This window comes from Nelumbo lutea, chromosome 1 (assembly GCF_056320005.1).
Source record: "Nelumbo lutea isolate HS-2025 chromosome 1, American lotus-T2T, whole genome shotgun sequence".
NCBI lineage: Eukaryota > Viridiplantae > Streptophyta > Magnoliopsida > Proteales > Nelumbonaceae > Nelumbo > Nelumbo lutea.
The window spans coordinates 138,935,125-138,960,727 of record NC_142684.1 but is presented as its reverse complement, the minus strand read 5'-3'; the positions used below and the strand labels follow the sequence as shown (position 1 = coordinate 138,960,727).

Below are 25,603 nucleotides of genomic sequence, written 5' to 3'. Positions count from 1 at the left end.
AGGCTGTCAGCTCGCGTCATTTTTCATAGTCCGGTAGCTTTTCCCTGGTGAGTCCTCAGCCTTCTTTTCGATTCAATGTCTAACTCGGGTAGTTTAGATAGCCTCCTAGGGGGGTCAGATGCTGGGTCCACGAATCGAGCTACTGGCGCTGACAGCCTAAGTGAGTCCGAGGCGGTGCCCGAGGTAGAGCTTGAGTTCGAGCCCGTGGGCCGAGTTACGTCGGGTAGCTTGGCATCCACCTCCTGTCGAGGTCGGATGCCAGATAAGTTCGGGCCTTCCACTATGACGCCCAAGAGACTTTGGTCCTTGATTGCTCAGTATAACCTACCCGGGGAGTATACTTATATTTTACCCTTGGGTGACTTCCCTTGGGAGCACGGTCCAGACTAGATCGTGATATTCCAAAAGCAGCTTGTTGTCGGGCTGCGCCTTCCCTTCCCTTCCCTTATCGTCGAGGTCATGAATCACTTCGGCGTTACTGTCGGTCAGCTCCACCCGAACTCCATTCGCAACCTTGTCAGGACCATCTCCCTTTGTCGTGAATACTACCTTCCCTTGGACCTAGAAATCTTTTCCGCCATTCTTATGCTCAAGAAGCAAGCGGGTCCCCTGCCCGGGCGTAGGCGATCCTACTACTTGTCTCCTCGTCCGAAGTTCAAGCTTTTGCACGATCTTCCAAACAAGGTCCCAGCATGGAAGTGGGACTACTTCGTGGTTCGAAGTGCTATGGGATGGCCGTTTCCTGCCAAGTGGGGATTGGCCATTTTTTATCCCAGTACCACATTGGATGAAGAAATGGTGAAGGGCCTCCAGGATTGGGCTCGGCTTGGACTCAAATGCGAAGTCTACCGGACAGAGGCCAAGCTTATCCAGGCCGGTCTGAGTTCGGGTAGGTTCCTTGCTTCAGAGGCTTGCTTTTGCTTTGTTTTTTATTCTCATCTTTTGACGTCGAGCTCTTCTTGCAAGTGTTATGGAGGCAGAGAAGACTCAAGGTGCTAACTTATTTGATGGTATGAGGAGGAGGAAGCGAGCTGCTAAGCGGGTCCGTGCTGATCCTTCCTGGGTTGTGGAGCTCGAGGTGGCCCCTCCAATTCAGGAAGCGGTAGGGGTCCCCTATGCCGACACGGCTTATACTCGGGCTGTGCCTTCAGGCTTGGGGAGTCAAGATGGGGCTGGGAGCGTGCTGACGCCAAGCTACGCTCTCCAAAAAAGTAAGAAGGCTACTTGCCCTGAGGAGGTCGCGACGTGGGCCGATCTACCTCCGTAATACATAGGCGCGTGTGTTGCTACTCACGCCATGGTGGTAAGTCGAAGTAGTTTTTTTTTTTTGCTGGGCTGATTTGTTCTCATTTTGGCAGGTGAACTCCTCTATCCATGCTCTAACAATCCAGGCAGAGAGGAGCTTGAAGTGAGCGCAAGTTTTCGAAAAGGCTTCCCACGCTGTGCGAATCGAGCTAACGAGGTCTCGAAGGGACAACAAGGCCTTAGGATTGGTGGTGAGACACATGGCGAACCTGAAGCTGGACCTGGAGCATCAAGTCGAGTACCTTCAGGATGATATTAGGGAGAAGACAGAGATCTTCTCTCAAGCCATCGAGGAGGCGAGGTGAAGGCTGTTAATGATTATATCGCTTTGCCGTGCTTTGATGACATGATGGTGGGCTCGTACAGAAGGGGTTTCAAGTTAAGCCGATGGATGATAAGGAACACGTACTTCGAGCTTGACATTAGTGCCATAACCACTTCGCGCATCACTCCGAAAATGGCTGCTGTAGTTGATGATGATGCGGATTCCGAAGACGAAGTGGGACCTCTGGGTATTGTCGAAGTCCCTTCTGAAGGCGAGGAAGATGTACCTCCGGGCCTGTGAGCTCGTTGCCGTTGTTTTTTGTTGTTTTTTCTTTTTGGAATGAAATGTAAGCAAAATTGTTTTGTAATGAATAGTCCCCTTTTTTGGTTAAGTGTTGGGCAGTCATTTTCTCTTTTTACCGAACTGACTATGTTGTCGAACTGCTAGACAGGCCCCGAGGCGAGTTAACATAGTAAGGCCATCCGCCCGATCTATTCTCCACCTAGGCTATGCACCCCGGGATCCATACTCATGTAGCCTGCTTCGTTGATGAGGTGCTGAGGTCATCTTCAGCTCAGTATTCTGGCTCTTACGGTGTCGAGGTCCTTGTTAGCTCGGCATTCTGGCCCTTAGGCTCTGGTAGTGGCTCATGGCCTTCTTAGTTTGATAATTGATGAGGTGCCAAGGTCATCTTTAGATCAGCATTCTAGCTCTTACGGTGCTGAGGTCCTTGTTAGCTCGGCATTCTGGCCCTTTGGCTTTGGTAGTGGCTCATGGCTTGCTTAGTTTGATAATTTATAGGTAATATCGTATTAAGTTGATGATGTTCCATGCCCGGAGTATCTGTTTACCCTCTAGGGTCTTGAGCTCGTATGCTCCCCCGAGTGATCTCTTTACTCGGTAGGGTCCTTCCCAGTTCAGCCCGAGTTTGCCAGTTCGGCCCGAGTTTTCCAATGCCGGGCTCAGGTACCATGATCTTGCGGAGAACTAGGTCACCGACACGAAAGTTTCGTTTCTTAACTCTGGCATTGTAGTACCGAGCTACCCTTTGCTGGTACGCTGCGGTCCTAATGTATGCAAGGTCCCTCACCTTATCAAGTAGGTCGAGGTTGGTACGTAGCTCGTCGTTATTACTATTGTCGCTGTATGCTTCCAGCCGAAGTGAGGGGACTTCGATTTCAGCTAGGATGACTGCCTCCATGCCTTAGGTGAGGTTGAAGAGAGTTTCTCCGGTGGCGGTCTTCTCTGTAGTTGGGTATGCCCATAGAATGCCAGGCAACTCGTCTGCCCAAAACCCTTTAGCTCGGTCTAGCCTGGCTTTTAGTCCGCGGAGGATAGCTCTATTCGTGACTTCTGCCTGACCGTTTGCTTGTGGGTGTGCAATCGATGTGAAGTTTTGCCGGATCCCCATGTCTTGGCACCACTCTTAGAATTTTATGTCCTCAAACTGCTTGCCATTGTCGAAGATCAGCACCCGAGGTAGCCCGAAGTGGCACACTATGTTCTTTTAGAAGAAGTTTTGGACGTTTCGAGCTGTGATAGTTACGAGAGTTTCAGCTTCAACCCACTTGGTGAAGTAGTCTACTACCACTACTAGGTACTTCCTTCCTCCTGTTGCTGGCGGGAATGGCCCAAGTAGGTTGATACCCTATTGTGCGAAGGGCCACGGGTTGGTGAGGTACTTGAGGTCGGCGACAAGCTGGTGGTGAATATTGCTGTGCATTTGGCACTTCTCGCACTTCTTGACTAGCCTGACGGAATTTGCTTTCATTGTTGGCCAATAGTACCCCTGTCGTAGTGCTTTCTGGGTGACAGCCCTGCCCCCAGGTGTCCACCACATAGGCCTTCATGAATGTCATGGAGTACGAGCTTGGCTTCGAGAGGTCGCAAGCAACACAGGTAGGGGAGTGTGTAGGATCTTCGGTACAGCCGTCCGTCTATCATGACGTACTTGGCTGTCTGGCGCTCTACCCTCCTGGCGGCGTTGCGGTCTGCGGGGAGGGTTCCATATAGCAGGAAGCTTGCGAGTGGATCAATCCAACTCGGTTATGCTTGGGCAACAGGAGCGACCTTCTCTACCCTCTGGAGAATGCTAGGCCAAGGTAAGTCCTCTATGTACACAGTTCTCATGGTGTTGTCACTGGAGCTAGCTAGATGGGACAGGGCATCGGCCTCAACATTCTTTGACCTTGGGATTTGCTTGATGAAGTGTGACTGAAAGCTAAGTAGGGCCTCTTTTACTTTTGTCAAGTAAGTGGTCATAGTTGGCTTGCGGGCTTTGTATTCCCCTGTAACTTAGTTTACACAAGCTGGGAATCGTTGTAGATAACTATGTGTTTTGCCTTTACCTCTAGCGCCAAGGCTAGCCCGGTTATCAATGCCTCGTATTTTGCCTCATTATTGGATGCTGTGAACTCGAAGCGTAGGGCGTACTCCAGTTTCGTGCCACTCGGACCGTGGAGAACTACACTGACTCCGCAGCCCTACTGATTTGAGGAGCCATCTACGTGAAGGATCCAGGGTTCTTCATCCTAGTTCAGGCTCGGCCTAACCAGGAGTATACTGAACTGGGGCGACCTCACGGGGCTCGGACTCAATCGGCCTGGGAGCACTGAGCTCACCCGAACTAGGAGCCTCGTGCTCAACCGGACTGAGGACCTCGGAGCTGAATGTGCATTTTGCAACAAAATCCGCCAAGGCTAGAGCTTTGATAGCAGTTCATGGCTTGTACTGGAGGTCGTACTCACTTTGTTCGATGGCCCACTTCGTCAATCGACCAGAGACCTCGGGCCTGAGTAATACTTGCCTCAAGGGTTTGTCGGTGAGGACGATGATGGTATGGGCTTGGAAATATGGACGGAGTTTGCGGGCTCCAATGACCAGCGCATAGGCTAGCATTTCTATCCCCGGATATCTTGTTTCTGCTTCCTGCAATATTTTACTAACATAGTAGATGGGTCGCTGGACCCGATCTGCTTCCTTTACCAGTACTGAACTGACCACTTCGTCGCTTGCCGAGAGGTATAGTTCTAAAACATCACCCTCTTCGAGCTGGGTCAACACTGGGATGCTGGCGAGGTATTTTTTGAGCTCGTCAAATGTGAGCTAGCATTTCGGGTTCCACTCGAACCCCTTGCCTTTTATTGCCTTGAAGAAGGGCAGGCAACAGTGTGCTAACTTAGACACGAAATGACTAAGATCGGCTATTCTGCCATTTAGCCTCTGGACCTCTTTCACTTTTCGGGGTGGTCTCATATCTAGGATGGCTTTTATCTTGTCCGGGTTGGCCTCAATACCACGTTGGTTGACGATGTACCCTAAGAACTTACCCAAGGTGACACCGAAGACACACTTATTTGGGTTTAGTTTCATGTTAAATTGACGCAGAATTTGAAAGATAGAATGCAGATCTTGTATTAATTCATGTGAAAACTGTGTCTTAACGACCATGTCGTCTACATAACATTCTATCTTTGTGATAATTAAGGGTTGAAACAGCTTACTCACAAGCTTTTTAAAGGTTGCCCCAGCATTTTTCAGTCCGAAGGGCATGACCTTGTAGCAGTACAGGTCGAACTCGGTTATGAAGGCGGTTTTTTCCTCGTCGATTGGGTCCATCTTGATTTGGTTGTAGCCCGGGTAGGCATTCAGGAAGCTTAGCAACTCATGTCCCAAGGTCGCGTCCACTAGGCGGTCGATCCTAAGGAGGGGGAAGCAATCTTTTGGGCAAGATCGATCAGGTCGGTGTAGTCAACGCACATGCGCCACTTTCCTTTTGCCTTTTTTGCCAGAATGGGGTTGGCTATTCAGCTCGGGTAATGAACTTCCCTTATGAAGTCTGCTGCAAGGAGCTTCTCGACCTCCTCATCGACCGCCCTCCAACGTTCTGGGGCTAAGTTGTGTTTCTTCTATCTAATGGGTCTAACTACAGGATCAATATTGAGCTTGTGAGTTATGAGCTTAGGGTCTATGATGGGCATTTCTGCCGCGGACCAAGCGAAGACATCTAAGTTACTGAGTAAGAAGCGTACCAGTTCGGATCGCAAAGGTTCTTCTAGGGACGCACCGACCTGAAGTGATCTGGCGGGGTCTTTTGACGAGACAGGGATGGGAACAAATGCCTCTGTTGGTGCAGTTCGCTCCTCGTTCTGTTCCACTGGTCACTCCAGTTCGAGGTTATCGGTCACCTTGGCCTTTCCCTTGAGGGCGGCAATGTAGCACTTGCGGGACTCGAGCTGGTCGCCCCACACTACCCCGATGCCGAAGTCCATTGGGAACTTCATGGCCAAATAGTAAATGGACATCACGGCTTTTAATGCGTGGGTGATCTGCCGACCTACTATGACATTGTAGGGGGAGGGGGTCACGACCACCAAGAAATCATGACTAAGTCTTACCATGCTAGGCCACGTGCCAACTTCCATAGGTACTGTGACCTTTCCCAGGAGTCTGACCTCTTCTCTGCCAAACTGCCAGAGTCAACGAGTATGTGTTGGACTTCGAAGTTATTGATCTTCACCTTTATGACAAGTGCGTCATCGTGGGGGTAGTGAACCCTGCGTGCATCGTATTCGGTGAAGAATATGGGGTCTTCCATTCTAGGCCGCTTTGGGGGATTTTGTTCTTCTCTGGCGGCCTCCCGGGTTGATGCCCGAGCTGTTGCCGAGTTGCATCCTGCTACAATCGATCCTCCAACAATCATGTGGATTGTTCCCTGAATTGGTCTTTCCTCCGGGGGCTGCTGCTAGACTCGGGAGCATCTCTGTTGTGCTCTCCCTGCCAACCTATCTTATTACTATTATTGTTATTATTATTATGCTGTACAAAATTTCTTAGGTACCCGCGACGGATAAGTTCTTCTATCTCATCGCGGAGATTATTACAATGTCCAGTGCTATGACCGTGGTCTCTATGGAAACTGCAGTACAAGTTTTTATTCCTCTCATTCGGGTTTCCCTTCAGACGAGGTGGCCATTTCACGTACAGGGCGTCTTTGATTGTCATTAAGATCTCGGCCCGCTTCGCGTTTAAGGGTGTGTAGTCCATCTGACCTGCTAAGGGAGCTGGAAATAGGCAGGCTTGGCTTTGTTCCCCGAGCTGGGTCTTTCTTTCTCCTATCATCTGGGTTGGAGGGTTCACCTTCCCTCTTCCTTTTTTCGATCCCGCTTTCAGTCCTTTGGTTGATTTCCTCCTCTGTTCTTATGAATTTGTCCGCGAGCTTGAGGAATTCAGCTACGGTCGCGGGCAGGTTGACTACCATGTGCCACCTGAACTCCTTGTGTGTCACACCCCTTTTGGCTACTGCGAGCTGTACCATGGGGTCTAGATGCGGTATCTGCAAGCACGCATCATTGAACCGTTTGACATAGCCCCGGATGGACTCTCCTTCCCTCTGGACTATTCTGAGGAGGCTCTTCTCGGTTCGGGGGCACCGCTTGCTAGTAACGAAGTGCGTGGTGAAGACTTGCACAAATTAGGTCCAGATTCTTATCGGCCCGGGGGCCAAGTTCCTGTACCAGGTGTGGGCCACTCCTCGGAAGGTGGTAGTGAAGGTCACACACATGCAGGACTTGCTGGCCCTCGCCAGGTGCATTTGGGACTGGAAAGCATCAACGTGGTCATTGGGGTCAAAGGACCCATCATACTTGTCTATGGGACGGAGTTTGAAATCTTTGGGCATGGGAACCGCAAGGAGTTTTGATGACAGGGGGGAAGGAACTGAGAGAATAGGGGCAACTTTTACCTCGTTCGAGCTTGTTTCTTCTTTATCTCGGAGCTCGGGCAGGATGTGGGTGGTAGTACGATGACTTCGCCAGTTTCTTCGCTGCTGCTTAGAAGGCCTGGTATTGGCGCTACTTGCCTTAGTGTTGCCGAGCTCGATCGGCTTGGACTATTGGTAGTCCGCGGCCAGGATGACAAATTGGTTCTTTGTGAGTGGGAGCTCGAACTTAGACTGTCGAGGTGCTGACTTTGGCAAGGAGGTTCCTGATCTGCCAGCGAGCTGCGAGGCGGTGGTAATTGGTCTTTCCCTCCTACCCGGGGATGAGGCCTGGCTCCTAGAGAGGTTCTGAAGTTGGAAGGCTTCCCCTCGGTGAAGGCGCCCGCCCTAAGGGGAGGGCTTGACCGGCTTCGGAGCAGGGTGCCGAGGTGGGAGCTGTGGTTGGTTCGGAGGCAGTTGGGGGAACTGTTGTTGATAGTGACACTGAGAAATGTGGTGCAGTATTTGCTGCTGATGGAGTTGATGTTGCTGGAATTGCTGCATTTGGGCTTGCATTGCCCGCATGCACTGCATCAAGTCATCAAGCTGGTTCTGGCTAGTTGCCAGAGGGACAACAGTTGATTCGACGAAAGTTGTCTCGATAGGGGGGGAAGGGGAACATTCACAAGTGCCACCGCACTCGGTGCATTGAGGCTAGGGATTCCGTCCGCCAATAGGGGGACGGTGGACTGTCTGATACATACAGTGGCGGGCTGAGGCTGTTCCCCTACAACATTCAACTCGACGTTGTGCCTGTTGCTGCTAGAGGAAGCCATGGGAGCTAAGGTTTCTTTGAGAGAGAGAGAGAGAGTTAAAGGTTAGGGTAGGCATTTTGAAGTGTTCCCACAAAACGATGCCAAATGATGATGCACAATCCGGTCGGTCCTAGCTATTGGTTACCTTGCCTCTGATGAACTTGGATGTGCTTGAAACAAGGAAGAAAATGGAGACTTTTGGGGAGGAACTCGATTGGAACACTTCGAAGCTCAAGTTAGTGCTCTTGAGAAGGCAAGGGAAATGAGGGACTTCAAGACCAGAAAGCACAAGAATCACATACCTCCTTTGGGGGAAGGGGGCCTTTTATAATCACCCTGGTACACTCACTCCCATACCTCTGCTAGATCGGGCATCATCACCTCTGCCAGATCGGGTGTCATCTTTTCTGCCAGACACTAGTTCAGGTGTCATAACTTCTGTCAGTTTCTAGCTTGGGTGTCATAACCGCCACTATCCTTGTTAGGGCCGTCTCTGCCACGTCTGAGATGGCGGTGGCAAGTGGCCGTCGGAGGGTAGCTGTCATGTGTCAAACCCCTAATCAGTCAGGCGCGCCGCCTCCGTGTACAGGCATCCTGGGCATCAGGTATGGTTGTTCAGTCATGCGAGTTGGAGCTGAAGTGGTGTGCGGGGTGGTCTTGAGTTCGGATAGAAGTGTGGCCCGAACTGACCCGGGGTGGTTAGCTCGGGTTTTTGCCCTTTGCGCTCTTTGTAAGGCTCAAGACCTCCAAGGGAGAGCTCGGGTCGTGGGTTCCTTTTTTGGGGGAGCTTGGGACTCCCTTTCTCAGAGCTAGGGTTGTGGGCCCTCTGTCGTGCCGAGCTGGCGCTTCTGCCATGTCACTCTCGGTTGCTTCCACGTGTCGCATGGCCAAGGGGTCGGGCCAAATCATCCTCCATCATATATGTATTATTTTAAGTATTTAATTTTTATTTATAAAAGTATTAAAATTTATAATTTAAGACAAAAAAAGGATTTTTTTTCACAAAAATAGCGGGGCAATGCATCTACAACGCCTTGGGACATATAGATCTTGAAAAGTTACCCAAAATAAAAAAAAATCACCTCAATCAGACATCGGAGTGCAAAGTTATGGGCTCTTGAAGTTTGCATATATAGTTGGTATGCAACCCGGCCATCGGGTTGACCGGATCAGCGATCCAACCGTCTAGGTTGGACATTTTTTGACAAAATCAATGGTTTTTGGCATTTCTCCAGGTTTTATTCGATTCGAACCCGGAATCTTGACCAGCTAACAGTTTGAACGGTTCAACCAGCCAGGTCAATGGTAGGTTGAAAACACTTATCCAAATTCAGTCCTTTCAAGACCAGGATGGTCGGGCCACCATTTGATATATATATATATATATATATATAACACACAAAATGCGTGTATTCTCCAAGCGCTAAATCGAATCTACTCGTGTGAGTAGATTAACAATTTCATATACAACCATTTCATACGTGTGATTGTCTCTCCCCCATCAATCTCTTGAAACTTCTTTATAGGCTGTTTCGCTTCTCGGAGAAGTTTATGCCCCCTCTCTCCCTCTCTTGAACAATGAATTAAGTCATCTCCTCTCCCCGTGGTTTCTCACTTAGCTATCTCCTCTCCCCCCCTTTTTCTCTCAGTCGTCCATAGCCATCGCGTTAACTCTCTAGCTCAATCTCTTTCTTTCTCGAAAAACTTCAATCTCTTAAACTATCTCTAAATTTTAGGAAATTGATTTATTCACCCCTAATATTTTGAAATTACTTTAAAGTACTCCAGCTTTTATTCTCCATAAGCAAGGCTTTCCAATGGATAAACATGTCTAATGAAATCATCTACAACCCAAAAACTAGTAAATGGGATCACTTCCCTTCTCTATTACTGCAAAGATTCATGAACAGGAGAATAGGAAGGATCACCTTCCATGCCAAAACTAGATTTTGAGGATGCCATCTTAGCTCTAGCTAGCTTCATTTCTATTTGTATTCTTGCCTTTAATTGAATAAAGATTGAAGGTTGTGTTGTTATTGGCGAAGGTGGATGTTGATTTTTATTTTGAAAATAAATCAACCACAAAAGGATAATATTGAGTTTCTTTTTAAATCTATAATCATATGATATCACATGTGAATGGAGTGTGATGGAATGCTAACGATAGAGGGGGATTTAGTCAATTATCAAACAATTGGGGATAATTTAAGACAGTATCTAAAACATTAAAACATTAAGGCCACGTTTGATAACGCTGAATTTGCCTCCTAACTCTGAAAAACTTAATTTTCGGAGATAATAAGCGTTTGGGGTTATGTCTTAAAGTTGATATGAATACCACTTTCAAATCTTAAACTTTAAGACCTAGGCCAGGCATTGATTGCAGTCAGATGCGTTTTAGACCTAGTCGAAAGTTTAAAAATATCCTTTATATTTTTAATAATGACAAATCATATCCAGAAGGGAGATGGCGATGGAGAACTTGAAGAAACCCTACGATGGAGATGTCACCGGAAATCTATCAAATCTCATTCTTCCCTCTCTTTCTCTCTCTCTAAGAACTCGAAGAAAGGGTTTCAGTAGCTTCAATCTCTGCCTTTGTTCAAATTTTCTCTTATGCAAGTTTCTCTGAGAACTCGAAGAAAGGGTTCTGGTCCTTCACGATCATTTTTGTTCAAGTTTCTCTAGTACAGAGAAAAAATCGTCGATCTCCACCTCTGTTGGCATGTTCTTCGCTGTCAATCTCTGGTAGAGATTCGACTCTGATGGCTTCGAGTTCTTCACCCCATTTAGCTTCGAGTTCGCTGTCGATCTTTGATGTAAGAGGCCTCGCTGTGAAATCCTATCATCGCCGCCACAACTCTCAGCAGTGGCGGTTAACACCCTCCCTCCCTCCCTCTCTTTCTTTCTCTCTCTCTCTCTCTCTTCTCCACTCCCAACCACTATCTTCTCCACCCCATTCGCACTTCTACAACTAATGTAAGCCAAAATAAGTAGAATTAATTATTAATTATTTTAATTTTAATTAATTATTAATTATTTTAGTAGTTTTTAAGATATTCTAATTATTAAATATTTTTGAATTATTTCAAACTTTATTACTATTTTTATTATTACTTTAATTCTTAATAGATATTTTCCAATTTTATTCTTATTTTAATAAATTATTTATTATTTTTTATAATTTTTATTTGTATTAATTATTAATTATTTTAATTTTTAATAATTATTAAATATTTTAATAGTTTTAAGATATTAATTTGCTAATTATTAAATATTTTCTCATTGCTTCATGGATTTTATTATTATTTTCATTATTATTTTAACTTTTAATTATTTATTTTTAATTTATAAGTTTATATGTATTTTTCAATTTTATTCTTATTTCAATAAATTATTTTTTATTTTTATAATTTATTCATATTTTTGAATTTAATATTTTATTTATATAAAATAGTACAAATTGAACTCAAATTTACCAAATCTTTAAAAAATAAAAAAAAAACATCAATCCCTTTTTTAATTTAAAAATACATTTCATATTTCAAATTTCAAATTTATCAAACGCCACCTAAAAATCGAATCTCAAAAACTTAGGATTCTAACTCGGAAACGCGTGGAATTGTGAACTATGACCATAACATTAAGAAACAGTCAAGCAGTACAACAGGATTTAGGGAGGCGTCCCTGGACTGAAGCACGAGGAAACACGTAGTAATCCACGTTCTTCCTGGCATCAACGCGGTCCCTCTTCATTGTATCTCCATCGATTGATCATGGATTCCAAGCCCGCAAACCCCAAACCCCTGGAGGATATTTTCGACTCCTCTGTTAATTTAGAGGAGACCCATTTTCAGGAGGGTTACAAAGACGGTTTTAACGATGGTCTCGTCTTGGGGAAGCAAGAAGGGAGAGAAGTAGGTCTCAAACTGGGGTTCGAGGTTGGGGAGGAATTAGGGTTTTATCGAGGTTGCGTCGATGTCTGGAACGCTGCAATTCGAGTTGACTCCAGCTGCTTTTCGTCCAGGGTTCAGAAAAACATCAGACAGATGGAAGAATTGATTGAAAAATACCCATTTTTGGATCCAGAAAACGAGAGTGTCCAGGCAATAATGGATGCGTTGAGGTCGAAATTCAGGGCCATTTCGGCCACCTTGTCGTTAAAATTGGAATATGATGGGTACCCTAAGTCCACCGATGTTAAGGGCTTGGAATTTTGATGAAGTTTCTCTTTTCATGGTTATCTGTACTGTACTGATTGCTTTTTCCTTCTTGTAACCTATTTTCTAATTCATAACTTTGCCTTAAAGATAGACAAAAGGATAAACTCTTCGGATGATTAATTGATTATTATTTGAGAAGAGCTTCAGTCAATCTTCTTATCTAGGTTGTGTCTACCTAGTCAGAACGGTTCATCTTCCCAGTTTAATTACCAACATTCGGTGCTTGTTTTTTTTTTTTTTATCAAAATCGTATTTTTGGAGAAGGCATGGCCAAATTCATCTGCAACTGCAGGTATTTGCTGTCCCGATAGCAGGAGTTATTTTGGTAAATACAAACAGGTGACGTTGATGAAAGTATTAAAGGGTCTTGATTCAACAGAGAGCCCCCATAAGTTGAAATGGAATTTCATTGCCAATAATAAAAGGTGGAGGTATGGAGGTCAGAAAGTGTTTCTCGTAGGAGAACCAATAACCAATTTCTGGGCACTTGCTTTTTATGTAGATTTTGATTCTAAAAACAATAATCATTGATTCAGTGGTTCCAGTTCCAGAACTCAAAATATCACTTATTTCTCATGTTTTCAATTTCAACCATACCACACCTATTTAAGACCATGGTACAGAATACCCCTTAAATGATGAACTTTGTGCTCTCAAATGCCTTATCGGGTCAGGCTCAAGTTTTCAAATTTAAACCCGATTTTAAGCATCAAGAATCCAACCAGAGGGTTTCCCAGGTCATCCTAGATTAATTTCGATAGATGCATTAGCTATTGTGCTGTAAATTTAACCTGATTATAACCACATCAATTTACATGAACCTTTTACAACTCCACTAATGCATCAATGTACACTTCGATTGACTGAATTTGATGTTTGAAATGAATATCACTTGCTGTAAAGATCTTCAGACAAAAGTTTCTGTAACAGTTCTTTCAACCTCTCAGCACCCAGACCTGGACTAAATACTGAATCATTACCTCTCAAGGAGCAGGGGTCAGATCCTCCATCTGAACTCCCAATGCACCATGCACCAGGAGCAAACTGGTCTTTGGGCCTACCCAGAAGCTCCTTGTCAATCTTGTCTAAGACTGGGTCATCCTTGGCAAACTTCCGGGCAAATGGGGCACCGCTTTTGACCATGCCATTTAAGTCCTTCATTGTCAAAGAGCGGGGGTGCTGCTTTGGAGGATTGTCCCAAGCAATATAGTGGAGGTCATGGCTCACAGCAGTGTTACGGAACTCTTCTGTGTTGCAGATAACAGTGTGGAAGTAGCCTTCTGGTGATGAGACAAAATTCGTGTAATACATAAGGAGAGTTCGGGGGAGATTGTCCCACCCCCATATACAGTATTCAAGGAAGGACCTGCTGAGCATCACCCATGCTGAACCTGTAATAAAAAAGGAAAATAAATTTGTCAATAATTTAGATTGAGATTAAGACAGATTTTTGGAGAATGACTTCCACAGAAAAAAACGAGTAGGCAAAAAACTTCATAAAGTAAGTTTTACAGACGGAAGTAGCTTCTATGATTGTGGGCATTAGAGTTGCACAACCATGGGTTATAAGAATTAAGAACCCAAAATGTACAAGGGAACGGTTAAGGGCTCCTCAAGGTGGTGGTCAAGGACGATTAAACCACTAGACTTAATCCTTCAGTTACATGGGCAACTCGGTTTTGATAAGATAATTCTAGTAGGGAGAAACTGCTAAGTCAAAACATGGGCATCACTATTCTATGCCTAAGAGCTTTGATCCAAGAGATCAAATAGGAGGTGTTGCTTCTGCAAGGATCCTGATGGAACTAGAGTGGAATAGCCAATAAAAAATTACCACCCAATACTACACCAGAAGCATGTGTGAGAAGACTAACACACCATTTAATAACTAACACAACTTCTCATTAAAAAATCTTACGTACTCTTTCTCAATAGTGCTGATATCATATGATAAAGTTGCCAGGCATTAGTCAGAAACACATATATTTGTTAGAAAAAAAATAAAAAAGATGTTGAAGAAAACCAAACGACTCTTCAAAGAGAAGGGGATGAAAGAATGAATCAAGTTCGTACACAAAAAACTAAAGACTAAGCATATATCATATTGAGTGAACAAGTAGTCTGAATGGTTGATAATAAGGCTGTTTTCAGTAGACAATATAAAACAACATAGCTTGACCAAAAATAACATGATTACATGTCAAGGCATGTTTTTGAAATAAAAATTAATACCATCCAACACTCAAATCACATCATCCCTATACCCCCACCTTGGTGATTTGGTGGTTTTCCCAACTACTACTAGCCATTTTAAGTTGTAGTATTTTAATATAGAACTTGCACAAAAAGAATGGTTTATTATGGGCGTGTGCTTTTGGGCCGAAATTAACCCCACAAAAAGATGACAATGAGATGAACATCTTGAACCCTTTGAGCTCCTGCTAGTCTGTTGCAGTGGAGATTCATGGGTCATGTAGTAGTAGTAGTGTTGATGAAGAATATATGGAAGAAGAAAATGTGTTGATTATACAAAATTTTAAGTTCTTCCTTCCTTATTGGTTCAGGTTTTGAAGTCTTTGAGGGTTCAATACAGCATCTAGCAATGTTTGTGTTGATTAAACCCTAACAAACAAGAAAATAATAAAAATAAATTAGTATATAAACACACAGAATGAATATTTTAGTTAAATAATATATATTTTATAGTTATAATCTCAAAAAATAAAGAATAAAAATTATTTTATAATAGAAAGTACAAAACTGCTAGGCGATTAGGCAAGGCGAGCCTCAAAGGACACCTTGTCACCTAGGCATCACCTCGACGACTATGCAAATAGGCTAGCAAATACCCCATATATTATGACTTGATATTTTTCATTAGTTTCAGTGCAACAAAACTTGCCAGTGACATTGACCACAACAAAATACTTTACGAAAAGCAAAGGCAGAAGAAAACTAATAGGACTTCATGCAGAAAGTGACTGAATGGTGCTAGATTGTATAATTGATTATAAACCCACTATTTTCTCATGTAGGTAGATTGTAGAATTAGACCAGATTATAGAATTGATTATAAAATCCACACACCAAATCCATACCAAAAACCTTGAGTTCAAGTCCTATTCTGGACATAATTCAAATTATAGTGTGCAATTTAACAATTACAAGAAAATTTTGATATGATTTTCATAGACCAAAAAGCCAACAATTGCTTCAAATGATGTATTCAACCATATCATAAACCAGCTTGATTATGTGCTACCATGTAATGAATATGTATATGGTCTTCGCTTGCTTGATTTCGAAAGAACTTCTGTGTAAATTCATCATATCAATCAGATCAAATTATTACACTTGTATGAGGACAGTATGACATAATCAAGTAGATGTTGTTACCAGTAAATAATTTAAAATATGTTGGAAGGGAACGCTGTTGAGTAGTCCAAAAAATATTAGACTTTTTTGATAAGTAAAGACCTGGATCAACGATGATTGATCTTGCTCTTTGGTTCCTGTAAAATTTTGTAAGATTGTTATGTAGGGTATACCAAAGGTGTAATTGAAGATGACAAAAACTTGAAATGTTTATGTTATACAGTCATGTACTTACAATTTCCACCCAATAATGGGTGTATGTTCAATAAAATTGAGATCCCTGGACAAATTAGTGAAAACATGAGGCAAATCTGTGCAAAAAAAGAAAATTGAATAAGATTTATTTGCCATACAGGGACCATAGTTATGCATAAACTTGTATGCACATGTCTGTTTCTGTGTATTTCCAGGGTAATAGTACAATAACCTAGGATTATAGCATAGAAATAATGGAGACAGTGAGCTAAATTTAAAACTTCTCCTAGACAATGGCATCCATGGATGTAGGTCAAAGCAAGAGCAGTAAAGCCTCAATACAATATTTCGAAATCCTGTGTGTAACTTATTGTCTATTTTATCAAATATGTCATTCTTAGATACCAAATGACTTCGCAGTCAAGATAATTGAAACATATTTAAAAAACTTGTCATATTTGACCAAGACATGCTTCTATTGGACCTCCTTACTGCTGGTGGGAAAGGTGGAATAGAACATATAATCTCATTGTTGTTCACTATTTAGGTTGCAATTTAGGAGATTCTAACCAATGTCTGGAACTTCCAACTTTAAACCACTAGTTAACAAGGATATTGAACTGTGTTTTCAGGCCTTACTGCAAGGTACCTGCCAAAGGGGCTTCAGAAAACAAAATAAAGATAAATTTATATAATTTGTTTCAGACATTCAGTTGTTATTATATATGTTTGCCAAAAAGTACCGTTTGTTTGACAATGCAACAGAAAAAGACTAAAACTAGAAAAGGCTGATGTAGGTGAAAGTTAATACTTAATGCAATGGTATACAACTAATAACTGGAAACAACAGATATAGGATTTGCGAGTGTCTAACACTTGAATATGACAAGGTGTCTGACATTGCCAACTCAACTCAATAGAGCTTCATGCCCTCATCATAATATGTCTGACACTGGCAAGTTCCAGATGAGAAAAGTGAATATGCCCATTATATAGCTAAATCGCCTTTATATAAGAAGCTTCACAATTAACTTCACTTGAACATGTGGGTACCTGTTAATTGTTAAGTTATCTCTTAAGGTATTCTAGTGTATCCTAACTTTTACCATTTAAAATTTAAACTGGTAAGACATGTAATTCAGAGAAAAGTTGAACCAGAGTTTGGAAACCTAGCAAATGTGTCACTGACAGGACATGACTGGAGTATTATGTATTCAATATGGAGGTTAAGAAAATGTCCAACTTATTGGTACCAATTAACTCCAGGGTTGTGATCAAGTCCCTCAAAAAGTTTGGAAACCCAAATTGAATACCAAAACTTCTCATCCGTTTACAAATCAAAATAAATAAAGAAGTAAACAAAAAACAAAAACTCCTCATCCAATTCAGATATGGTGGTCTACAAGCAATTTCAAGAACAAACCCGATGCTGAAGGTGTAGGTAATGCATGAAGTCAAAGGTTAGTTACTTAAATCTTAACCCAATGCCAAACAGGAAGTAACTTAAGAATTTGTTTAATTTAATCTACTTTTAGCCTAAATTAGATTTAGAGGTGTCAAAACTCACCCATTTGATTTCTTATCACCCAAAGGATATCCAACTGCCTTTCCAACAAGTTGGTGATATGGTTCAGACATAAATCTAGCAAGTTATTGCCAATTTGTGAACCATGTAAAAGTTTGTACCAATGGTAAGACCTTGGGCTAACAAGTGCAAAAATGTGGATTTGTGTCTGAAAGTGTCCACTTGGGGGAAAAAACAAAAACAAAGGTTAGGTTTGTATCCTGATGACCAAAAAAATCGTTGAGTAACAACCCATCAAGATTCTCTATGTTTGATTTTTTTTTTTTTTGGGATTTTTGGAATAGAGTTTTGTTAGTTATGGGCTTCTTTTCAATGTTTCAGCATAAATTATATTAGAAGTAGAGTGGAAGTTGCAATGAGTCAAAGGCCTATGTTTAGAACATATCAAAACAGTTTAGTTAGTTCCTAAGTCTTTCCAGCTTTTATATGATGCTGAGTCTTTTTCAATTATATGACACTGAGAGTTTCTAAGAAATCTTAGATTCAGAAAACAAATGTTTATAAGGTCTGCATAACAGTTATAAATATATGTTTGATGTTGATTTCCACAAAATATTGGGTAATTTCTCCTAATAGATTCTCTAAATGGTGATGTTTGGACAACCCTTGTTCATCCTATTTTGTTCTTTCGCATGTTTCAACTTCCACCTCTGGATACATGAATAATTCTTAGGGCCTATCATAGATCACTCCTACCCCATAAACCATCCTCTGTAGATTCCAAGGAATTAGAGCAGAATCTCATCCTATCCCTCTTGATATGGAAGCATTGAAGCCTCCACAAGTACCCAACAACCCAGATAACCTAGAGCTACAATTCTACAAAATAATTAGTATAGATCTGAACTACATTGGAGTAATCCTTGGATCATTTTGGAGGAAAATAATGTAAAGCCAAAATTTCAGTTGTTAATTGTAACACCATAAGGTCCATGACTACTAAGAATATCACTAGTGTCTAAGGAGTGAAAGCAAGTGTCTAACTATCAACCATAGACAATAAAATAATAAAAAAAATGTTCAAGACAATGGATTATACCAAATGAAGAAAGCATACATCTAGCGACTCCAAAAACCATATGAAGAATAAAAGAACAAATAAAAAGCAAAAGCCCACTACTGACGAGATCTGATTTTGTCCTCACAAAATTGGTCCTCACACTCTCCTCACAACACTTACAACCGTGCATTGGGAACATCTCCTTACTTGTATGTTTTCTTTCATGGGAAGATGATCCCAATGCATGGTTGCAAGTGTTGTGACTTGTAAGAACTGTGTGAAGACCAAATTTGAGGACGAAATCTGGATTCACTATTGACCATCTTGTGTGACAAGAGGATAATCTGAAGCACTAAGTTTAATAAACCAGTCCCAATCAATGCTCTCCTTCAACATAATAGCTACAGCTTGAAGAGTAGAAGCTATCATCCTAGGGCCCCTGTAAGTTACCAAGTTAGATTGCGCCATTACACGCACATTCTCCACTTGACGAAATGTTGGATCACTTTTTATAGTTGTGGTCAATTCTATTCTTTCACGAGGAGGAGCCTCAAGATTCAAATGCAGAATGTATTGATTTCTTGGATGATACACAGCCTGTAAAGTCCTCATTCTCCGAGTGTCGCCCTTTGTTCCCGAAATGAGATAAGCTATCCTTAATGCTTCCATTTTTGAATTTTTAGGCCGACCAAAAGATCTCTTCAAGTTTGATTCCACAAAAAACTCACTAGTATCCTCCATTCGAGCAAATGAAATGAAGTCAAATGAAAGAGGATCTTTTCCATGGGGAGAGGAGAAAATCCCAAAAGATGTTGCCAAAAACAGAGTAACAAACACGAGCAAACTTGCAAAAAATGGAGGAATCCACCTTCTATGAGTAAATGCCCTTTTAGAGTGAGGATGGGCATTCTTCCTCATTACTTGTTTAAAGTAGTTAATAATATAGAAATGGCCTATTTATCAATCCCTGACTTCTTAGGGTTCCAATCCTCAAGACAAGCAATCCAAATCTTCTTAAGTGAGAAAGAAGCTCCAGAAAGAAGAGTAAGAAAACCAAAGAGAAGCAAAGAGCTTTGCTAATGGAACCAAAGCCACCATATCCGAGGGATGATTAACATTTAATCTAGGCCTACCCTACTGACTTCGAAACCGAAACATAGGTTTTGAATAAAGTTGATACATTCACCTCTGTAGATAGACTATATAAAGTAGTTCAGTTTAAAACCAAAATTGGAATTTCGAAATTTTTGATCTATCCAAACTTAGGAAGCCAGAAAGCATATGCCAAGTCCAACCAAAACAAGTTCTATTTTTCTCCCTAGACCTGAGAACTCCAAACAAAGACCTCAAAGTGCTTACTTTCTTAAAAAATGAGAACACCTTCCGTAAAACAGCAACATATGAAAAGGTGAAATCAATCTGTAAGGTAGGACTTTGTGAAGAAGTGATTTCCGGATCTTATAACGTGAAGAGATGGAATAGGAAACTAAATTGGGTAGAGAAATAGAAAGAAAACCTAATTTGAGGACCGGTCATGCTGAAACTTCGAATTCAAGATTCAGATGCTTCAAGGGACAACAAGAAATGGAAAATGCCATATGTATATTAAACTAAAAAAAAAATGACAGAAATGGCTTGATAGAATAAAAAACGGTTGTGTACTAAAGAAGTGATGAGTCCAATGAAGATGACATGGAAGAACCTCGGAAGGTCGAACTGTTACTTCTTTTTTTTCTGAAGTCTCGAGTTTCAGATTAGAAAGATAGGGCAGAGAGAGCTAAGGTCGAGAGAGGATTGGTGATCAAAGGAAAACTTTTATTAAAAAACCTCCATTAATAAACACATTAAAGTTTGGAGCTTCTGAAATCTGAGTGGAACACACACTCTCTCTCTCTCTCAGTATCTCAGTATTTCTGAAGAAAAATTAGTTTAAATGATCCGGCTGTCTGGGAGAGGACATTTGTCGTACACAAAAATTTAAAAGGATATTCACCGGAAGAACGAAGGAATATTTTTTTTAAGGTGAATGAGAACGAAGGAATTGAATTTGAGTATTACTGTATTAGGAAGAATTTTTTTAATTATTATTTTGGGGTCAAGGTTCAAAGTATCGATACTATACGCATTATCGTATCGCATCGATACTTAGAAATGACCGAAACATTTTTTTTAGTTTTTTTTTTGGTTATTTGGGAAGTTTAAAACGTGTTTTTTATTATTAGAAAAAGTTGGGGGTCCAAATGCAGGTGCTTCGTACCGTATTTTTTTTCAAAAGATACTATACGATATGATGCGTCCGATATGGGGCATATAGTATCGATACTTTGAACCATGGGTAATAGGTAGGAATGGCGAATGAGATTTTTTTTTTTTTGATACGCAATTGAAACATCCATTAAAAACTAACCGGCAAATAAAACAAAGGAAGGACTCATGAGAGGTTAGCTTGAATCAGAGCTAACAAGGGACTGAATCCAAGCAAGGCAGTCAAAGATGAATGGACCCCGATCCTAGAAACCTCTCTGAGCCAAAGTATGAGAACTGGAATTACAATTCCTATTCACAAAAGAAAAGGAAAATGAAAAGGACTTGAACACACTCAAAATATCCTTTAGCAGGGTTTTTACAGTAGCTGGAACCTCTGAGAAGCCTTTTAGAATGGCATTCACAATCTCCTAACATTCAGATTCAAGCACACAAAAAGAGAGGCCGCCACCTTTGCCAAGTCTAAGCCTTGCCTAACCGCAATAGCTTCAGCCTAAAGAGCTGAAGCCACAAAAACAGGTCCATAGCAGGCTGCCACACAAGCACCATTGTGATCTCTAATAACAGCACCAAAACTTCCTGAACTAGGATGTCTGAAACCTCCATCCACATTCATCTTAAAAACACCTGCATGGCTGCACAGGGAGGCACCCAAAAAATGTTGCAGCTCCGAGTTGTTTTAGATACACTCATACCTTCTGAGAAGCTCTTCGAATTCTCTGTCATGAGCGACAATTGCCTACAAACATCCGGAAGGATAAGATTCACATCAGAACTATCATTATCAAAGATAACTTTGTTTCTGGCTTTCCAAATGAACCAGAGCAAATAGGTTGTGTTTTGGAGAAGAAAGGTTGAGTTTTCTTTTGAAACTTTGCAGGATTGGATCCATCAAACCAGTCAGTGAAGTTTATAGTTGGAGGATAAACCTCCATTCTTGTATTGAAACAACTTCCAAACCACACCTTCCTTATCACCTCATAGGAACACAAGGCATGAAAGACAATCTCAGGTTCTTTACCACAAAGTCTACAATTCTCAGAGTTGATAATTTTGCTTTGGACCAGATTAGAGCTAACTGGGAGAGCGTTCCTACAGCATTTCCAAAGGAAAGATTTTATTTTCGGTTCCACTAGTAATTTCCAAATTGCTTGCCATAGAGTACTTCTTGGCAAAAGGTTAGTCACATTGTTCTCTGAAACCTAAATTTGTTTTGCCAGAAAATAGGCCAACTTGACACTGAAATTACCTTTAGTGTCCGGGATCCAAGCTAAAACATCATCCCACTCACCCCTAGCTAAATTGATCTTTTCAATTTGGTAAGCAATAGTCCCACTAAAGCAACCCTAGATTACTTAAGCATTCCATCTTCTATTCTCAAAATCAATAAGCTCATTGACAAATTGAGGAGTACCTGGTCTAGGATTTGGCCCCATAACCCTAAAGCCCTCCACCCCTAGGAGCCACGTATAGGCAACTTGTCCCTAAGAAAATTTTTATTTATGAAATATTTGTTTTGATTTACTTGTGCCCACAGACTATTTTCTTTATTTGCTAGCCTCCAGGCTAACTTGGCTAAGAGAGCCACATTGAAACAATGAGGTTCCCTGAAGCTAAGGCCACCATTGCCTTTGTTTTCTGTTAAGGACTTCCAAGAAAGCCAATGAATCTTGCTTTTCTCATTTGAATTTTCCCCCACCAAAAGGACCTTTGGAGCTTGTTAATTTCATTACAAATTTTCTTTAGGAGAAGAAAACAAGACATGGAGTAAGCAGGGATGGCAACAACCACTAATTTCATGAGCACCTCCTTGCCTGCTTGGGTAAGGTACCTCTCATTCCAGACATTTGTTTTCTTCTGCACCCTCTCTATCAAAAAGGAGAAAAGATTTTCTTTGGATTTGCCCATCTGGGTTGGCAAGCCCAAATACTTTGATGGGCTCCTAACAAGCTTGATTTTTAGACTTTTTGCTATTATCCTCATGAATCTATGATGGGCTTTAAAGCTAAAAAAAACCTCAGATTTTGCAAAATTCACCTGTTGACCGGAGGCCTTTTCATAATTTCGAATTGCTTCCACCACATGGGCACCTTCTTGGAGGGAGGCTCCAGTAAAGGTGTAGCTATCATCTGCAAAGAAGATGTGAGATATAATAGGACAATGAGCATTTAACTTGATACCTGACAATTTTGCATTTTGCACTAGGTCTGTTAGGCTAGTTGAGAACATCTCAAAACACAAAATGAAAAGATAGGGGAAAGAGGGTCTCCTTGTCTTATCTCTTTCTTCAGGATGATTTTTTCAAAAGGGGAGTCATTCACCAGAATTTGGTAAGTTACTGTGGTAACACATTCCATTACCCAGTGTATCCATTTTGGACCAAAACCTAGAGTTTGAAGGACCCTTTCAAGAAAAGGCCATTCCAATATGTCATAAGTCTTGCTCATATCAAGTTTTAGTGCCATCATCCCTCTCTTACCCTTTGAGGTTCTCATATGATGAATGAGTTCATGAGCAATGAGGATGTTATCAGTTATCATTCTGCCTGGAATGAAGGCACTTTGGTTTTTGCTGATAATGGTGTCTAGCATTGGCTTTAGCCTGTTCACTAGAACTTTGGAGATAATCTTGTATATAGTGTTGCACAGACTGATGGGCCTATAAGTTGTGTTCAGTTCCCTCAGAAGGTGGCTTGAGTGAAAGAAACTCTTAACAACCCTAAAAACATCCTCCTTCACAATGCCCCAATATTTCTGAAAGAAAAAGTTTGGAAAGCCATTTGGTCCAGGTGCCTTCCTAAGGCCCATTTGGAACAAAGCCATAGTAATCTCCTCCTCAGTAATATCTCTCTCATGCAAGTCCCTAGCATCCTCTATCAATCTACTATTACCAAAACTGGTCACCATATTCAGCAAATCCCCATAAGGGTTTGAAGATTTAAAGATGCTTCCAAAATGGTTAACTAGAATTTCGGAGATCCTATCTTCACCCTCAACCCATATTCCATTGGAGTCCTGTATTTTGGAAATTGAATTTTTGGTCCTTCTCTTAATAGTCTGGATGTGAAAGAATTTGGTATTTCTATCACCTAGACTAAGCCAATTAACCCTAGTTTTTTGGGCCCACAACATCTCTTCTCTTCTCATCCAAGAGTCAAGTTGGTCTTGCAACATATTCACTACTTCTATGTTAAAATCATCTCTGATGTCATTCATTTCTCTGGCTAGGGCTTCCCTCGTTGCAGCTATCTTACTTTGGATGTTCCCAAACACTTCTCTATTCCACATTTGGAAATTTTGTTGGAGAAATTTACATTTATCCTTGAAATTACATTGATTTGAGCCTAAAAATTAGGTTTCCCGCATCTTTGGATAAATAGTACACAGTCACTATGGGTCATCTAGGCTTCCACGAATCTAAAACGTCTCGCTTTCTTAGCAGGAGAGAACTCATTATCAATAACAAGGAGAAAATGGTCTGATCCCGAGGCTAGTAGTATCCTAACTCCAAAATATTGAAACAGAAGCCTCCAATCTGCATTTGAGAGAACCCAATCCAGTTTGGCTCTTACATTTTCTGCCCCTTGCCTTTTGTTTGACTAACTCTCTAGAATGTTTAAACCACAAGCAGCTATCACCTTCCTATTTCTGAGGATGACTGTCCTCTTTGCCGGCTTTCCCCTCTGTTTGTTGTTTTTGCTGCGTACATGTTCAGATCCCCAACACACAGCCAGGGACCTATAGACAACTAGGAGAAATTTTGCCATTTTTCAAAGAAAGTCCTTTTATTGCTAGCTTTAGCTCACCATAAATAAAAGAGCAATACCAATCATCAAGGTTATCATCTGAGATTCTTGCATGGATAAAGTTTTGGTCAGCTCCAATAATTGTGAGCTTAATTTGTTTTTCCCATAATAGAGTCAGTCCCTCCTTATACCCATAGGCATCCACCCCCTAGCAATTCCACTCCCAAAGTCTTCTCAATTTCCTCCAACACCTAAGAAGTGAAGTCTTGGTCTCAGAGAGGAAGCAAATATTTATTTGTTCACCCCTAAGGGTCTTTAGCAGATTTAGAATTGTCCCGGGAGACCCGACCCTTTGACAATTCCAACTGAAAATTCTCATTGGCACCTTAGGGGCTGTTGCGGGACAGCCCTTTTAACCCACTTATTTTCAACATCTGAAAGGCACGACAAACAAACCCAGATCAAAGGAAGAGAAGAGGGAGGGCAAAAGCATTTCATTAACCTGGGTACCAATCTGGTTTTGATGCAAGAGCCTTTCCAGATTTTTAAACATGGGCCAGCAGAAAAAAACCGATTTTGTGTAAGTGGAGGATGCTCTACTCGAGGAGATACGTTTTTTAACCCACCCATCCACCCCCCCTAAAACAACTAGATGATTATTTGGGTAACTTCTAGTGCTTCTGATACTACAAGGGAGCAATGAACTCGGTATTTATATTTCATGTTAGGAAGCAGCTTATGCATTTTAAACAGAGTTCTTTTTCCCCAAAGATTTATGATAAAAAAAGAAAGCAGAGCAATAGCATGGATATTGTACCTCATCGCTGATATCAATATCATTAAGATCGGACTCATTAAACATACCCCGTCCCCCAGTGGAGCTCCACTTGCTAGATAATAGCCATAAAACTGAATTGGGATTACATTAGAGAGCGCACCTCACACCGATCTCATTGGCCATGAACCATAACACATATAACATAAATATGGGAGATGTTGAGGAGCAGATCTGGAGTCCATAAAACTTGGCATGACGACTCGGGGGTTGGATGAGGGTCAGACTACACGACTTGTGTAGGACTCCGGGATCTCTTTGCCCACGACAATTCTGTCCACACCTACACACGAAACA

The 25,603-nt window shown here is 41.8% G+C and overlaps 2 protein-coding genes across 2 annotated transcripts; one reads left to right on the top strand and one right to left on the bottom strand.

The window, feature by feature from the left end:
• The first annotated feature begins 11,859 nt into the window (after positions 1-11,859).
• On the top strand, positions 11,860-12,303 carry LOC148877895 (uncharacterized). The gene has a single exon (XM_088970744.1). The coding sequence runs from the start codon at positions 11,860-11,862 to the stop codon at positions 12,301-12,303; it is 444 nt and encodes a 147-aa protein (XP_088826870.1).
• An 891-nt stretch (positions 12,304-13,194) lies between these two features.
• On the bottom strand, positions 13,195-19,379 carry LOC148877894 (beta-glucuronosyltransferase GlcAT14A-like). Its single transcript, XM_088946141.1, has 4 exons — positions 18,782-19,379; positions 15,917-15,992; positions 15,703-15,818; positions 13,195-13,697 (listed from the first exon to the last, which is right to left on the bottom strand). The coding sequence occupies exons 1-4, from the start codon at positions 19,377-19,379 to the stop codon at positions 13,195-13,197; spliced, it is 1,293 nt and encodes a 430-aa protein (XP_088802267.1).
• Positions 19,380-25,603: the final 6,224 nt, after the last annotated feature.